This window comes from Stegostoma tigrinum, chromosome 6 (assembly GCF_030684315.1).
Source record: "Stegostoma tigrinum isolate sSteTig4 chromosome 6, sSteTig4.hap1, whole genome shotgun sequence".
NCBI lineage: Eukaryota > Metazoa > Chordata > Chondrichthyes > Orectolobiformes > Stegostomatidae > Stegostoma > Stegostoma tigrinum.
Genome location: NC_081359.1, coordinates 113,651,003 through 113,668,980, shown reverse-complemented (window position 1 = coordinate 113,668,980; position 17,978 = coordinate 113,651,003). Strand labels below are relative to the sequence as shown.

The window sequence follows — 17,978 nt, the reverse complement described above, 5'->3', positions numbered from 1 at the left end:
CCTTTGCTTAACAGAAAAAAATCTTGCTCAGATTTAAATTAACAACTGTCCCAGCACCTCCTGCCGTTTGTGGAAGAGAGTTCCAAACCTCTCCCACCCTTTGTGCGTCCTGCCCTTTGTACATTCCTGGGGTTCCTGTGACCAGCATCATTTCAGCACAACATCTTAAGAACCCACTCTGCTGTGTGTTCTGTTCCCTACTTGCATTCCAGAGGAAACAGTTTTTTCTTTTACTTCCATGATGAACCGTATGTGTTGCCCATTGCAGGCAAATCCGCTGAACCGTCTCCAGACCGTAGAGAGTAATCCCCCTGTAGGAACGCCGCAGGATGAAGCACTGAAACTGACTGATTAATTTCCTTTCTCCTGATGTCACCAGAATTTGATCGAGATTTCCTGAAGCAGGTGAGAACATTGTCGTTTACCATCAGTGAGTCAGGACTGCAGGAACTCTTCCTCAAGGAGGTGCTGTACTTTGATAGGGACAGGATCAACAACATGCAGCATACCCAGCAGATGGACACAATGTACCTTCAACACCAGCTGCAGGTGACACAGGTATGAGAGCAAAAGAAAGAGTCCAGTTAAACACAGCAACATGATCCAGCCAGCTCTCTGCATGAAGCACTCAGCTCTCAAATCAGACACTGGAAGAGGGTCAGTGCTGAGGGAGTGGGCACTGTCGGAGGGTCAGTGCTGAGGGAGTGGGCACTGTTGGAGGGTCAGTGCTGAGGGAGTGGGCACTGTTGGAGAGTCAGTGCTGAGGGAGTGGGCACTGTCGGAGGGTCAGTGCTGAGGGAGCGGGCACTGTCGGAGGGTCAGTGCTGAGGGAGTGGGCACTGTTGGAGGGTCAGTGCTGAGGGAGCGCCGCACTGTCGGAGGGTCAGTGCTGAGGGAGCACCGCACTGTCGGAGGGTCAGTGCTGAGGGAGCGCCGCACTGTCAGAGGGTCAGTGCTGAGGGAGTGGGCACTGTTGGAGGGTCAGTGCTGAGGGAGCGCCGCATTGTCAGAGGGTCAGTGCTGAGGGAGTGGGCACTGTCGGAGGGTCAGTGCTGAGGGAGTGCCACACTGTTGGAGGGTCAGTGCTGAGGGAGCGCCACAATGTCGGAGGGTCAGTGCTGAGGGAGCGCCGCACTGTCGGAGGGTCAATGCTGAGGGAGCGCCACAATGTCGGAGGGTCAGTGCTGAGGGAGCGCCGCACTGTCGGAGGGTCAGCGTTGAGGGAGCGCCACACTGTTGGAGGGTCAGTGCTGAGGGAGCACTGCAATGTCGGAGGGTCAGTGCTGAGGGAGCGCCGCACTGTCGGAGGGTCAATGCTGAGGGAGTGGGCACTGTCGGAGGGTCAGTGCTGAGGGAGTGGGCATTGTCGGAGGGTCAGTACTGAGGGAGTGGGCACCGTCGGAGGGTCAGTGCTGAGGGAGCGCCGCACCATCGGAGGGTCAGTGCTGAGGGAGTGGGCACTGTCAGAGGTTCAGTGCTGAGGGAGTGGGCACTGTTGGAGGGTCAGTGCTGAGGGAGTGGGCATTGTTGGAGGGTCAGTACTGAGGGAGTGGGCACCGTCGGAGGGTCAGTGCTGAGGGAGCATCGCACCATCGGAGGGTCAGTGCTGAGGGAGTGGGCACTGTCAGAGGTTCAGTGCTGAGGGAGTGGGCACTGTTGGAGGGTCAGTGCTGAGGGAGTGGGCATTGTCGGAGGGTCAGTACTGAGGGAGTGGGCACTGTCAGAGGTTCAGTGCTGAGGGAGTGGGCACTGTTGGAGGGTCAGTGCTGAGGGAGTGGGCATTGTCGGAGGGTCAGTACTGAGGGAGCAGGCACTGTCGGAGGGTCAGTACTGTGGGAGACGTTCTCAGCTTCAAGAAGAATATGCCTAATCTCTCACCTTTCCTTGAATCTAAAATCCTTCTTTTCTGGTGTCATTCGTAGTAAATATCCATTGGCCTATCTTCAGGTGAAGATTAGTGGGAAACTAAAAAATTGAGAAGCCTTTAAAAACCAGCAGAGGATAACAAAAAAAAATAAGTTTCGAGAAGATGGAAAATGAGAGTAACCTAGCTAGTAATGTAAAAGAAGATTGCCCAAGTTTTTTTAGGTAAGAGAGAGGTAAAAATGAGCTTTGGACCACTGGAAAGTGAGGCTGGAAAAGTAGTAATAGAGTCTGGTGGTGGAACTGAAACAGTGCTCACCATCCATCTATATGGTGGAAGACAAGAGCAGCACAGTAGAACTTCAAGAGAGTTGGGGACAAAGATGAGTATACTGACCATCACGAGGGAGAAGGTGCTGGGGAAGCTGAAAGGTCTGAAGGTGGATAAGTTACCAGGACCAGATGGACCATGTACTAGAGTTCTGAAGGAGATTGCAGAGGAGATTGTGGAAGCATTGGTGGCGATATTTCAGGAATCATTGGAGTCAGGGAGAGATGGCTGGAATAAGGCTAAAGTAACTCCGCTGTTTAAGAAGGGAGGGAGGCAGAAGACAGGAAATAATAATCTGGATAGCCTGACCTTGGTCATTGGTAAGAATGAGATTGCAGAGTACTTGGAAGTGCAAGGTAAAGTAGGGCTGAGTTGTCATGGCTTCATCAAGGAGAGGTCATGCCTTACATATCTGTTAGAATTCATTGAGGAGGTAATGAGCAAGTGAGACAAAGGTGAGCCAGCGGACATGATCTGTTTGGATTTCCAGAAGCCTTTGCCAAGGTGCTGCACAGGAGGTTGCTAAATAGGATTACACCTCATGGTGTTAGGGGCAAGGTACTGGCATGGTTAGAGGATTGGCTGACTGGCAGAAGGTAGCAAGTAGGGATAAAGATGTCTTTTTCAGGACTAGTGGAGTTCCATAGGGGTCTGAGTTGGGACCACAACTATTCACATTAGACATGAAGGATGTGGATGAAGGAGCTGAGGGTATTGTTGCTAAATTTGCTTATAACACAAAGATAGATGGATGGATTGTAGTACTGAGGAAGCAGAAAGACTTGGACAGGCTGGGAGAGTGGATAAAGACATGACAGATGAAATGCAATGTGGGAACGGGTGAGTTATGCACATTTGTAGGAAGGATAGGGGTTTTTTTTCCTATTCATTTGTGGGATGTGGGTGTTGGTGGCTGGCCCAGCATTTCTTGCCTATCCCTAGTTGACCTTGAGAAAGTGGTGATGAGCGGCCTTCATGAATCGCTGCAGTCCGCCTGCTGTAGGTTGACTCACTGTGCTATTAGGGAGGGAATTCCAGGATTTTGATCCAGCAACAGTGAAGGAACAAGTCAGGGTTGTGAGTAGCTCAGAGGGGATCTTGGATGTGGTGATGTTCCCCTACATCTACTGCCCTTGCCTTCTAGATGGATGTGGTTGTGTGTTTATAAGGTATTGTGAGGATCTTTGGTAAATTTCTGTAGTGCATCTTGTAGATATTACACACTGCTGCTACTGAGCATCGGTGTGGAGGGAGTGGGATGTTTGCGGATGTGGTGCCAATCAAGCGGCTGCTTTGTCCTGGATGGTGTCAATGGGGAGTATTCCATCACACTCCTGACTTGTGCCTTGTAGATGGTGGGACAGGCTTTGGGGAGTCAGGAGGTGAGTTACTTGCTGCAGTATTCTCAACTTCTGGCCTGGACAAATCCAACCCAGCCAATTACTGCCCCATCAGTCTCCTCTCAGTCATCAGTAAAGTGATGGAAGGTGTCAGTAACAGTGATATCAAGCAGCACCTGCTCAGCAATAACCTGCTCAGTGATGCCCAGTTTGGGTTCCACTAGGGCCACTCAGCTCCTGACCTCATTACAGCCTCGGTTCAAACATGGACAAAAGAGCTGATTTCCAGAAGTGAGGTGAGAGCGATAGCCCTTGACATCAAGGCTGCATTCAACTGAGCCTGAGCAAAATTGGAATCAGTGGGTATGGGGGCAAACTCTCCACTGGTTGGAGTCATACCTGACACATTGGAAGATGGTCATGGATGTGGGAGGTCACGCATCTCCGCTCCAGGACAACTCTGCAGGAGATTCCTCAGGGTAGTGTCCTAGGCTCAACCATCTTCAGCTGCTTCATCAATGACCTTCCCTCCATCATAAGGTCAGAAGTGGGGATGTTCACCAATGATTGTGCAATGTTCAGCACCGTTCATGATTCCTCAGATACTGAAGCAGTCCCATTTCAAATGCAATAAGTTCTGGACAATACCCAGGTTTGGGCTGACAAGCGGCAAGTGATATTCGCGCCACACAAATGGCAGGCTGTGGCCATCACCAATAAAAGACAATCTAACCACCATCCCTTGACATTCAATGGTGTTACTGTCACAATCCCCTACTATCAACATTTGCCTCACCTTCCACAGCAACCGGGGACACAATTAATTCAGATCAGGAGATTTGTGTGTTTTTCAGCTCTATAAAGCCTCCAATACCTCCAATACCCCATTTCGTGTGTCAAACTATGCAAGTTCCTGACAATCCCTTTCCTGAATTCTGTACCAAGTTCCCCTTTTCCAGAGTGAAGAATAGAGAAGTATTCATTCAATTGTTGCGCCGAAGGGCCTGCTTCCACACTGTAGGGAATCCAATCTAAAAAAAACCCCTTCCAATATCCTGCGACTTCACACACAGGTTGCCCCCTTGGTCCTTAATGGGCCCTTCTCTTTCCCTGATAAACCTCTTCCCTTTAATATATTTATAATGTAGCTTTTGGGGGTGATCCTTAAACTTGCATTTGGAGGAACAAGAAATGATTAGCGATAAGCAGCATAGTTTTGTGTGAGGAAAATTGTGTCTCCCTGATTGAGTTTTTTGAGGACATGAGTAAAGAGATTGATAAGGGCAGAAGGGTAGACACTGTTTACAAGGATTTTAGTAAAGCCTTTGACAAGGTTCCACTTGGTAGACTGATTAGTAAAATTATATCACATGGGATTCAGGGAGAGTTTGCCAATTAGATACAAAATTGGCTTAATGGTAGGTGACGGAGGATGATGGTGGAAGGTTGTTTTTTGGACTGGAGGTCTGTGACCAGTGGTGTTCCACAGGGATCAGTACTGGGTCCACTGTTGTTTGTCATTTATATAAAGAATTTGTATGAGAATATAGAAGGCACAGTCAGCCAGTTAGTTTATAGATGACACTGAAGTTGATGATATAGTGGATGGTGAAGAAGGTTATCTAAGATTACAAAAAAGTCTTGATCAATAGAGTCAGTGGGCTGAGGAGTGGCAGATGGAGTTTGATTTGGATAAATGTGAGGTATATTATTTTGGTAAAACTTCAAGGAAAGGGCTTATACAATTCATGGTGGTGCTGGAGAACAGAAAGACCTAGGGGTTCATGTACATATTGCAATGAAATTGAGTCACTGGTAGACAGAGTGGTTAAGGAATTGTTAGCACACTTGCCTTTATTATTGGTCTGAGTGTGGGAGTTGGGGTTGTACAGAACGTTGGTGAGGCCTCTTCTGAAACGCTGTGTGCAGTTCTGGTCAACCTGCTATAGGAAGGACATTGTTAAGCTGGAGAGGGTTCAGAAGAGACTTATCAGGATATTGCCAGGAATGGAAGGTTTTTGCTATAAAAATAGGCTGGGTAGGCTCGGACTTTTTTTTCAGCGGTGTGTATAACGGTTTATAAAATCATGAGGGGCATAGGTAAGATGAATAGCCAGTGTCTTTTCCAGGAATCTTTTTGGGTGAGAGGAGAAAGATTTAAAAAGGACATGAGGGGCAACGCTTTTACACAGAGAGTGATTAATTGTGGAATGAACTGCCAAAGGAAGTGGTGGATGCAGGTCCAGTTACAATATTTATAATACATTTGGATAAATACACGAATAGGAAACATTTAGAGGGATTAGTGTGAAATGCAGGTGAGGGACTAATTTAGTTTGGGCACGTGGTTGGTATGGATTAGTTGGTCCAAATGGTCTGTTTCCGTGCTATACAACTCTATGACTGTGTCTGTACTTGATAGCATTTAGAAGGATGGGGGTGTGGGTCTGAAACAAACAGACTACTGAGAGGGCTAGATAGAAGAGGAGAAGATGTTTCCGCTCATAGGAGAGACTAGGACCTGAAGGCACAGCCTCAGAGTAAAGGGACAATACTTTAGAGCTGAGAGGAGAAGGTGTTTTTTTGTGCCAGAGGATAGTGACTCTGTGGAACTCACTGCCACAGAGGGCTGTGGAGGTCAAGTCATTGAGTGTATTTAAGACAGAGATAGATAGGTTCTTGATTAGAAAGGGGATCAAGGGTCATGGGGAGAAGGTAGCAGAATGTGGCTGAGAAACATCAGCCATGATGGAATGGCAGAGCACATTCAGTCAGCTGATTAGCCTAATTCTGCTCCTGTATCTTATGATCTTAAAAGCTTGAAATGATGCAATACAGAAGAGCCCCTTCAGTCCATCGAGTCTGCACCAATAAAAACTACTCTAAATCTGTACTTGTCCCACTTTCCTGTACTAGGCCCATAGCCTGGAATGTTGTGATATATCAAGTACTTCTTTCCTGTCTCAACTACCCTCCCAAGTAATGCATTCCAGACACCCACTACCCAAGGTGAAATCATTTTTCCTCAAAATTCCTGCCCCTCACTTTAAAATTATGCCTCCCTCATTTGTTGACCCTTCAGCTAAGGTGATCAGCTGCTTTCTATCCAGTCTGTCCATGTCCCTCTCAGGTCACACCTCAACCATCTCTTCCAAAGAAAATAACCCAAGCTTAACAGCCTCTCTTCATCGCTAAACTTCTCCATCCCAGGCAACATCCTGGTTAATATCCCCTGCAATCCCCTCCAGTGCTATCACATTCTTCCCATAGGGAGGAGACCAGAGCTGCACACAGTGCATCAGCTGTGGCCTAACCAAAGTGCTGTACAGCTCCAACATGACCTCCCTGCTCTTATAATCTACGCCTTGACTGATAAAGGCAAATGTCCCGTATAAATAGAACATAGAACACAGAACAATACAGCGCAGAACAGGCCCTTCGGCCCTCGATGTTGCGCCGACCTGTGAACTAATCTAAGCCCCTCCCCCTACACTATCCCATCATCATCCAAATGCTTATCCAAGGACTGTTTAAATGCCCCTAATGTGGCTGAGTTAACTACATTGTATGCATGTACACAAATACCTTCGTAACTTCCCTCTTAACCTGCCAGGGATCTGTGGGCAAGCATCCCAAGATCCCTCTGTTCCTCTGAGCTTCCTACTGACCTTGCATGCACTGAATACTCTCCTGCCTTGTTATTTCTTCCAAAGTGCATCACTTTGATTTAGGACAGCACGGTGGCTCAGTGGTTATCACTGCAGCTTCACAGCACCAGGGACCCAGGTTCGATTCCAGCCTCAGGTGACTGTCTGTGTGGAGTTTGCACATTCTCCCCTTGTCTGCATGGGTTTCCTCCAGGTGATTCCATTTGCTTCCACAATCCAAAGATACACAGGTTAGGTGGATTGGCCATGCTAAATTCCTCATTGTGCCTCGGGATGTGTAGGTTAGGTGCATTAACCATGGGAAGTGCAGAGTTACAGGGATAGAGCAGGGGACTGGGGCTGGAACTGGATCTGGGTGGGATGTCCTTCAGATGGTTGGCGTGGACCTGTTGGGCTCAGTGGCCTGTTTCCACACTGTGGGGATATATATGCTTGAGTATGAATTAAATAAGTTGAGTGAATGAGCAAATGCATAGCAAGTGAAGTATAATGTGGATAAGTGTGAGGTTATCCACATTGGGAGCAAAAACAGGAAGGTGAATTACTACCTGAATGGCTCTAAATTGGGAGAGGGGGAGTGTGCAGTGGGACCTGGGTGTCCTTGTGCACCAGTTGCTGAAGTTGAGCATTCAGGTGCAGAAGGGGATAAAGAAGGTAAATGGTATGATGGCCTTCATAACGAGAGGATTCGAGTACAGGGGCAGGGATGTCCTGCTGCAGTTATACAGGGCTTTGGTGAGACCACACCTGGAATATTGTATGCAGGTTTGGTCTCCTTTTCTGATCATTGGCAGAGTTTAGTGAAGTTTTACCAGCCTGATTTCTGGGCTGGTGAGGCTTACAAATGAAGACAGACCTATCGGTTAGGGCTATATTCACTGCATTCAAAAGATTGAGGGGCGATCTCATAGAAACCTTTAAAATTCTGACAGGGTAGACACAAGAGAGATGTTCCCAATGACTGGGGAGTACAGAACCAGGGGTAACTGTTCAAGGATGTGTGGTCAGCCATTTAGGACTGAGATGAGGAAAAATATCTTCACCCAGAACAGAGAAGGAACGGCAACATATTTCCAAGTCAGGATAATGAGTGGCTTGGAAGGGAACTAGCAGGGGGTGGTGTTCCCATGTACCTGCTACCCTTATCATTTTAGATGGAAGTGATTGTGGGTTTGGAAGGTGCTGTCTGAGGATCTTTGGTGAATTTCTGCAGTGCATCTTGTAGATAGTGCACACTGCTGCTACTGAGCGTCGGTGGTGGAGGGAGTGGGATGTTTGTGGATGTGGTGCCAATCGAGCAGCTGCTTTGTCCTGGATGGTGTCAGGCTTCTTGAGTGTTGTTGGGGACTGCACCCATCCAGGCAAGTGGGGAGTATTCCATCACCCTCCTGCCTTGTGCCTTGTAGATGGTGGCCTGGCTTTGGGGAGTCAGGAGGTGGGTTACTCGCCGCAGTATTCCCAGCTTCTGACTTGCTCCTGTAGCTACAGCATTTATATGGTGAGTCCAGTTTGAGTTGCAGGTCAATGGAAACCCCCTGGATATTGATAGTGGGAAATTCAGTGATGGTAACGCCATTGAATATCAAGAGACAGTCTTTTTGGAGACTGTCATAGCCTAGCATTTGTGTGGTGTGAATGTCACTTGCCACTTGTCAGCCCAAACCTGATATTGTCCATATCTTGTTGCATTCAGAAATGAGCTGATTCAGTATCTGAGGAGTGACAGATGGCACTAGCCCCAGATGATAATAAGAGGCTGTTTGTGTCATTAACACTTTCTCTGCTTTGTTTATGACCCATTAGGAAGAGCTGATGGACAAAGTGATCCGAACTGCTACGAGTCTGCTCAATGACAAGAGCATCCAGACAGCAGCAGTGGAAAGTCAGGGTACCAAGGAGCAGATACACAGTCATCTCAAAATTTTAAATGCAAGTAAGAAGACTGCCATTGGAGTGAATGAGGACCCATACGTCATTATCTCAAACATCGGCTCTGAAATGTACTGGGCTTTGATTCAGATCTGTCGACTCAATCCTCTGTATTACTTCTCGAAAACCAGTTTCATGAAAGTGGTGAGGGAAGTTCTGTCAAAACGGAATTTGAGAGTTCGTTCTTTGGGGACAGGACACTCTACAGACCACTTCATGGACCTGATGTATTACCTCATGTCTGAGCTTTACAAATACTTCCGCTGGTGTCTCTTTGTGAAACATGCCCGGCTGTACAGATTCCTCGTAGCTGTTGGCCACATGAAGGTAATGCACACAGTAACCAAGTTGGAGTGGGAACTCTTTCTGAGGGGGACCCAGGATCTAAAATATGACGCATCAGCCCAGAATGCCTGTGTCCTGAAGCCCAGTTGGGTGAGTCGTGAGACCTGGGAGAGTTGCTCCATATTAGAAATGTTGCCTGCATTTCAGAACCTTAGAATGTCCCTCACCAAGAATGCCAATCAATGGCGAGAGTACTTTGGCCTTTCATCAACTGTGATTAGTGCAATTCCTTGCTCCTCATTTGCACATCTTACCACCTTCCAGACGGCCATCCTGTGGAAATTCTTCCAGCCCCACAAGCTGAGTGTGATTATGAATGATGTGGTCAGCTGTGAGCTGGGAGGAACACTGACTAGAGATTTACGTCTCAACATCACGTCCCTCTTCAACTACAGCTGGCAGAATGTTCCAGTCATGTTTCTCCTGCCTGAAGATGGTTCACCGAGTCTCTCCACACACCCAATCTACTGGATTGAACAGATGGCGGGACAGCACCAGATGCAGGTGAGTGTCTTTCATTGACAGATTTGGTCAACCCATGAACTTTGTGGGCCTTAGCATCTCATCAGCTGAGACTGGCAGGACGGAGTTGCAGAGTTGGACGGTGTTGGTGGGGGGGGGGAGGTGTAGGGTTTGCCCTCTGGCCATCATGGACCCTCCTGTCAGCTACCCACCACACCCCCCGCAAAAAGCTAGTGTCAACCCCTTCTTTGTACGCATGGTTCGCAACATCTGCTTGGCCACTGGACTCACCTTTTAGCCATTAGGTTCAAGGGCTTAAATTCCAGTCACATTCAATGTTCTTTCCTCTCTTACAACATAAAACTGTCAGCGTTGCTGGAGAAGGTGGTGGTGAGCTGCCTTCTTGAATCTCTGCCGTCAGTGTGCTGTGGGTAGATCCATGATGCCCTTAGAGAGGGAATTTCAACATTTTGACCCAGTGACATTGAAGGAATGGTGATATATTTCCAAGTCAGGATGGTGATTGGCTTGGAGGGAAACTTGCAAGGGGTGGTGTTCCCATGTATTTGCTGCCCTTGTCCTTCCAAATGGAAATGGTCCAAAGAGCCTTGATGAATTATAAGACCATAAGATATAGGAGCAGATGTAGACTATTCAGCCCATTGAGTCTGTTGCACAGTTTAACGAAATCCTGCCTACTCTGATAATGCTCAACTCAATTTTCTTACTTTTTGTCCATAACCCTTGATAACCATACAGATTAAAGTCTGCAGATGACACAAAGTTGGATGAGACATTGAAATGCTTCAGTGTGATTTGGACATGCTAAATGAGTGGGCAAATGCATAGCAGATACAATTCAATGTAGCTAAATACTTTTGGGACAAATACTGGAAGACAGACTATTATCTGACAGCTATAACTTTAGAGAGCGGAATGTGCACTGAGACCTGGGTGTCATATACCAGTCACTAGAGGTAAGTGGCAGGTTTAGCAGGCCATGTGAAAGCACAAGGTATGTTGGCCTTCATATTGAGAGAATTCAAGTACAGGAGCAGGGATTTTTTGCTGCACTTGTCCAGGGCCCTGGTGAGACTACACCTAGAATATCGTGTGCAGCTTTGGCTTCCTTATCTAAAGAAGGATGTTCTTGCTACAGAGGGAGTGTAGCGAAGGTTTACCAGACTGATTCCTGGAATGAAGTGTATGTTGAAGTATCAGGAAAGGTTGAATCTGTTAGGATTATATTTACAGAAGCTCAGAAGAATGAGGTGAAATCTCATAAAAAAAGGACTAGACAAGGTAAATGCAGAAAGGATGTTCCTGATGGCCAGTGTGTCCAGAGGCAGGGATCACAGCCTAAGTATGTAGGTGAGCCATTTAACGCTGAGTTGAGAAATAATGTCTTCACCCAGAGGGTGGTGAGCCTGTGAGATTTGCCACCACAGAAAGCAGTCAAAGCCAAAATGTTCTGAGGAAGGGTCACCGGACCCGAAACATTCACTGATTTTTCTTCACAGACGTACTGAGCTTTTCCAGCAACTTCTGTTTTTGAGGCCAAAGCATTATATGACTTAAAGAGGAGTTGGACATAGCACTTGGGACTGAATGGATCAAAGGCTATGGAGGAGAAGCAGAAACTGCCAATTGAGTTGGATGATCAGATATGGCCAGAGTAAATAGCAGAGCAGGCTGAAAGGGCTGAATGGTCACCTCCTTGTCCTCTTCTCGATGTTTCTTCTCATGTTGCAGAACAATCAATTCCCAGAGGATGAAAAAGTTTAGACAAGAGCAACCAAAAGCATTTCTTTGCCTTCCTCTGCCAAAGTCTCTGAAGTGCTGAACTCTGTCACTCTAATGTAAGTTGCACTCAAGAGCAGGGAGTGCCACATTACAGTGCGCCTTTTCAGAGAACACCATGCAGATACTGAGCATCACTGGTGGAGGAGTCAGTGTTAGAGCTAGTGATTTGGCTATTGGTTCAGGAAGCTGCTTTGTCCTGGATGCTGAGATAACAAAGTGTGAAGCTGGATGAACACAGCAGGCCCAGCAGCATTTCAGGAGCACAAAAGCTGACGTTTCGGGCCTAGACCCTTCATCAGAGAGGGGGATGGGGAGAGGGTTCTGGAATAAATAGGGAGAGAGGGGGAGGTGGACCGAAGATGGAGAGTAAAGAAGATAGGTGGAGAGGAGAGTACAGGTGGGGAGGTAAGGAGGGTATAGGTCAGTCCAGGGAGGCAGGATGAGGTTAGTAGGTGGGAAATTGAGGTGGGGCTTGAGGTGGGAGGAGGGGATAGGTGAGAGGAAGAACTGGTTAGGCAGGCGAGGACGAGCTGGGCTGGTTTTGTGATGCAGTGGGGGGAGGGGGAGATTTTGAAGCTTGTGAAGTCCACCTGAAGTCAATCCGACCCCACCACCAAAGACATTTTTCCATCCCCTCCCCTGTCTGCTTTCCAGAGAGACCACTCTCTCCGTGACTCCCTTGTCCGCTCCACACTGCCCTCCAACCCCACCACACCCGGCACCTTCCCCTGCAACCACAGGAAGTGCTACACTTGCCCCCACACCTCCTCCCTCACCCCCATCCCAGGCCCCAAGATGACTTTCCATATCAAGCAGATGTTCACCTGCACATCTGCCAATGTGGTATACTGCATCCATTGTACCCGGTGTGGCTTCCTCTACATTGGGGAAACCAAGCGGAGGCTTGGGGACCGCTTTGCAGAACACCTCCGCTCGGTTCGCAACAAACAACTGCACCTCCCAGTCGCGAACATTTTAACTCCCCCTCCCATTCCTCAGATGACGTGTCCATCATGGGCCTCCTGCAGTGCCACAATGATGCCACCCAAAGGCTGCAGGAACAACATCTCATATTCCGCCTGGGAACCCTGCAGCCCAATGGTATCAATGTGGACTTCACCAACTTCAAAATCTCCCCTCCCCCCACTGCATCCCAAAACCAGCCCAGCTTGTCCCCGCCTGCCTAACCTGCTCTTCCTCTCACCTATTCCCTCCTCCCACCTCAAGCCGCACCTCCATTTCCCACCTACTAACCTCATCCCGCCTCCTTGACCTGTCCGTCTTCACTGGACTGACCTATCCCCTCCCTACCTCCCCACCTATACGCTCCTCTCCACCTATCTTCTTTTCTCCCCATCTTCGGTCCGCCTCCCCCTCTCTCCCTATTTATTCCAGAACCCTCTCCCCATCCCCCTCTCTGATGAAGGGTCTAGGCCCGAAACATCAGCTTTTGTGCTCCTGAGATGCTGCTTGGCCTGCTGTGTTCATCCAGCTTCACACTTTGTTATCTTGGATTCTCCAGCATCTACAGTTCCATTATCTCTTGTCCTGGATGCTGTTCAGCTTCATGACTGACGTTGGGAAGCTTACCTGGAGAGACAGATAACAGTGTTTGACAGACCATTCTGTGTTTCAGAATAAAATCCATGTCATTGCTTGCGGAGCACATGATGACATGGACAAGATTCAAAATGATTTACAGACAAGCATGAGCAAAGGAAGATGGCTGGTTCTGAACAATTGTCACCTGTTAGAACGTTGGGACAGTGAGCTGCTCAAATTTCTCCTTCAGCTATTCACAGCCTATAAAGGTAAGGGCAAAACCCAATCAACAAGCTGCAACAAAAAGCCTTCCTCCACACTGGCACCAACACTCAAACATACCTAGGACAGGGTTAGCTACAGAGTAAGCCTACCTCTACACTGTGCACATCAAGGGCTCCCTGGGCAGGGATGGCACAGGGGTTAAGGTAAAGCTCAATCTACACTGTCCCCATCAAGGACTCCCATGACAGGGACAGCACAAGGTTAGCTACAGAGTAAAGCTCCCTCTACACTGTTGTCCCATCAAACACTCCCAGGACAGGTATTGACATTGGTGGAGATGTGCCAGTTTCAATGACCTAATTAATTATTGGATGACAGGATAATGAAAAAAGAAGATTGTTCAGACTGTCATGTGTGTGCTGGCTCTCTGCCAGAGCAGTTCATTTTGTTCCACTCCCTCTCTCCTCCCTGTAGCCGTGCATACGTAACAATCCAAATCCCATTTGAAAGTCCCGCAGTTGCCTGTCTCCCCCACGCTTCTTGGCCATGTATCCACACCCTAACCTCTCGTGGAAAGGTTTCTCCTCACATCACTATTGCTTCTTTTTGCTGAACACGTTAAATTGGTGTCGTCTGGTTCCTGATCCAGCCAATGCAACATTTTTCTTTCAGCTTACCTTCCTACTGAAGATGCTTCCATTGCAGTTTCCAAATATGATGTGTGCCGTGTTCTTGAAGAGGAGGCAATGACAGTCCTGACCAATTCCGGGCTCATCATCCACCAGGATTTCCGCCTCTGGCTCATTTTCAAAAACAATCCCAATGTCTCCCTGCCAGGTGCGTGCCTCATCTCCATCATATTGTGTGTGCTGTCACATCTCTCAATATCTCCCAAGTTGAATGTCAAGTGTCTGGTGCCACTCATTCATTTGATAGTAACGTTAGCTTTCAATCTTTGCCACATCAACGTTCTCTTCTTCTCTCTTCCTCTTTTCTCTTGAAGTTTTGCCTCCAGTAAATTACTTAAAAGTTTGATTCCTCTTAGAATGAGCACTAGCAGAATCTGTCTTCTCCCAAATATGTTCAACAAATTTCTTTGTTCATTAACTCCCCACAATACTTTCCCATTTTGTTACTTTTCCTGATCAGCTCATCCTTTTCCTATTCCTCCAAACTCAAATTTTGAAACAGAATTAGCAAATGAATCTTGTAATCCACAAAAAGCAGCAGTGTGTGTGACGATTCCTTGGCTAAGTAAGTGCTAGCCACAGAATATGGGTTACAGAGTAGCAGTGCAGGCATACTGATGTAGGATGGAGCAGTTCTGAAAGAGTTATTGTTGAAGTTACATTAGCTCCACCCAATCACACATTGTCCTTGGGTGGAGGCAGGGAGTTCTACACTTACCTTCATAAGGACTGCAGGCAGGTCTGCACAAGTCCTGAGAATCATTAGTAATTACACCTGAACAGTAACTGTACTTATTGCTATCATAGAGTCATACAACACAAAAAAGACCCTTCGGTCCAACTCATTCATTCTAACCAGACATCCCAATCTGACCTAATCCCATTTGCCAGCATTTTGCCTATATCCTTCTTAACCCTTTCTATTCATACCCCCATGCAGATGCCTTTTAAATGTAATTGCACCAACCTATACCACCTCCTCTGGAAGCTCATTCCATACACACACCACACTCTGCATGAAAAAGATCCCGCTCAGGTCCTTTCCCCTCTCACCTTAAACCCATGTCTTCTGCAGTGTGCTCTCTCTCCCCTCCCTCTACAGTGTGCTCTCTCTCCCCTCCCTATGCAGTGTGCTTTCTCTCCCCTCCCTATGCAGTGTGCTTTCTCTCCCCTCCCTCTGCAGTGTGCTCTCTCTCCCCTCCCTATGCGGTGTGCTCTCCCTCCCTCCCTCTGTGGTGTGGTCTCTCTCCTTTCTCTGCAGTCTCTTTTCTGCCCTCTCTATCAAATGAACAAGAAAAATTACAGTCAAAAACGCAAAACAATACCAGCGTTCAATTGTATCAGAGATAATGGGAACTGCAGATGCTGGACAATCCGAGATAACTAGGTGTGGAGCTGGATGAACACAGCAGGCCAAGCAGCATCTTAGGAGCCAGAAAGCTGCCGTTTCAGGCCTATACACTTCTACAGAAATGGGGGAGGGGAAAGGGGCTTCTGAAATAAATAGGGAGAGAGGGGGAGGCAGATTGAAGATAGATAGAGGAGAAGATAGGTGGAGAGGAGACAGACATGTCAAAGAGTCAGGGATGGAGCCAGTAAAGGTGAGTGCAGATGGGGAGGTAGGGAGGGGATAGGTCAGTCCAGGGAGGATGGACAGGTCAAGGAGGTGGGATGAGGTTAGTAGGTGGGAAATGGAGGTGCGACTTGAGGTGGGAGGAGGGGATGGGTGAGAGGAAGAACAGGTTAGGGAAGCGGGGAGGCCACCGTATTGTACAAAGTCAGGATTATAGAAGACATAAAGGCCCCTCAGCCCATCATGACCATGCTGATCAAAAACAACCACCTAACTGTTCTAGAGATAGTAGGAACTGCCGATACTGGAGAATCTGAGATAACAAGGTGTAGAGCTGAATGAAGACAGCAGGCCAAGCAGCATCAGAGGAGCAGGAAAGCTGACATTTCGGGCCTAGACCCTTCTTCACAGAAATGATTTGCCTTGACATTTCGAGTACACAGCTAAATACGTCTTCAATGTCCAGAGGGTTTCTGTCTCTCCCACCCTTACAGGCAGTGAGTTCCAGAGTCCCACCACCTCTGGGTGAAAAGGTTTTCCTCACATCTCTCTGTAAACTTCTTGTTCCCTGACTTTAAGCTGTGCCCCTCAGTCATTGATCCTTCCATCAAGAGGAATTTGTTCCTGTAGTCAGCACGGTTTTGTGAAGGGAAGGTCGTGCCTCACAAACCTTATTGAGTTCTTTGAGAAGGTGACCAAACAGGTAGATGAGAGTAAACTGGTTGATGTGGTGTATATGGATTTCAGCAAGGCATTCGATAAGGTTCCCCACAATAGACTATTGTACAAAATGCGGAGGAATGGGATTGTGGGAGATATAGCAGTTTGGATTGGAAATTGGCTTGCTGAAAGACGACAGAGGGGGTAGTTGATGGCAAATGTTCATCCTGGAGACCACTTACTAGTGGTGTACTGCAAGGGTCGGTGTTGGGTCCACTGCTGTTTGTCATTTTTATAAATGACCTGGATGAGGGCGTAGAAGGATGAGTTAGTAAATTTGCAGATGACACTAAGGTCGGTAGAGTTGTGGATAGTGACGAAGGATGCTGTAGGTTGCAGAGAGACATAGATAAGCTGCAGAGCTGGGCTGAGAGGTGGCAAATGGAGTTTAATGCGGACAAGTGTGTGAGGTGATGCACTTTGGTAAGAGTAACCGGAAGGCAAAGTACTGGGCTTATGGTAAGATGAGCAGAGAGATCTCGGTGTCCATGTACACAGATCCTTGAAAGTTGCCACCCAGGTGGACAGGGCTGTTAAGAAGGCATACAGTGTTTTAGCTTTTATTAATAGAGGGATCGAGTTCCGGAACCAAGAGGTTATAGTGAAGCTGTACAAAACGCTGGTGCGGGCGCACTTGAAGTATTGTGTACAGTTCTGGTCACCGCAATTTAAGAAGGATGTGGAAGCTTTGGAAAGGGTGCAGTGGAGATTTACTAGGATGTTGCCTGGTATGGAGGGAAGGTCTTACGAGGAAAGGGTGAGGGACTTGAGGCTGTTTTCATTGGAGAGAAGAAGGTTGAGAGGTGACATAATTGAAACATATAAAATAGTCAGAGGGTTAGATAGGGTGGATAGGGAGAGCCTTTTTCCTAGGATGGTGACGGCGAGCACGAGGGGGCATAGCTTTAAATTGAGGGGTGAAAGATATAGGACAGATGTCAGAGGTAGTTTCTTTACTCAGAGAGTAGTAAGGGAATGGAACGCTTTGCCTGCAACGGCAGTAGATTTGCCAACTTTAGGTACATTTAAGTCGTCATTGGATAAGCATATGGACGTACATGGAATAGTGTAGGTTAGATGGGCTTGAGATCGGTATGACAGGTCGGCACAACATCGAGGGCCGAAGGGCCTGTACTGTGCTGTAATGTTCTATGTTCTATGTTTTATATATTCTGTTTCCCTCAGATCTTATGATCTCAGGTAGAAATGATCTAAAACGGGAATGGAAGAGTTTCTGAGGCCATTGGCAGCAGATGGTGCAGATGGTGCTGGGCACACAGTGAGACGGCCGATAATGAGACTCACGTCTCCATCGTCCATTCATTCTCATAATCAATCTGGGCAGCAACTTAGTGAACACACCACACCAGCTGAGGGGACACCTAACATCATGGAGAAGGGAGTGCCTGCAGCTGTCCAACAGCCTTTCCACTCCAGATGCACATCAAACACTCAATTTCTCATAGCTGTAGCCCACCATGCCCTCCA

The 17,978-nt window shown here is 47.6% G+C and overlaps 1 protein-coding gene across 1 annotated transcript in view; it reads left to right on the top strand.

Moving 5' to 3' along the window:
• The window catches only part of LOC125453602 (dynein heavy chain domain-containing protein 1), a 198,284-nt gene that overhangs the window by 160,951 nt on the left and 19,355 nt on the right, over nt 1-17,978 (top strand). Inside the window, exons 33-36 of the mRNA XM_059646974.1 lie at nt 380-558; nt 9,006-9,980; nt 13,378-13,552; nt 14,181-14,345. Coding sequence (XP_059502957.1) covers nt 380-558; nt 9,006-9,980; nt 13,378-13,552; nt 14,181-14,345 — 1,494 coding nt within the window. The remainder of the gene's footprint in view (nt 1-379; nt 559-9,005; nt 9,981-13,377; nt 13,553-14,180; nt 14,346-17,978) is intronic.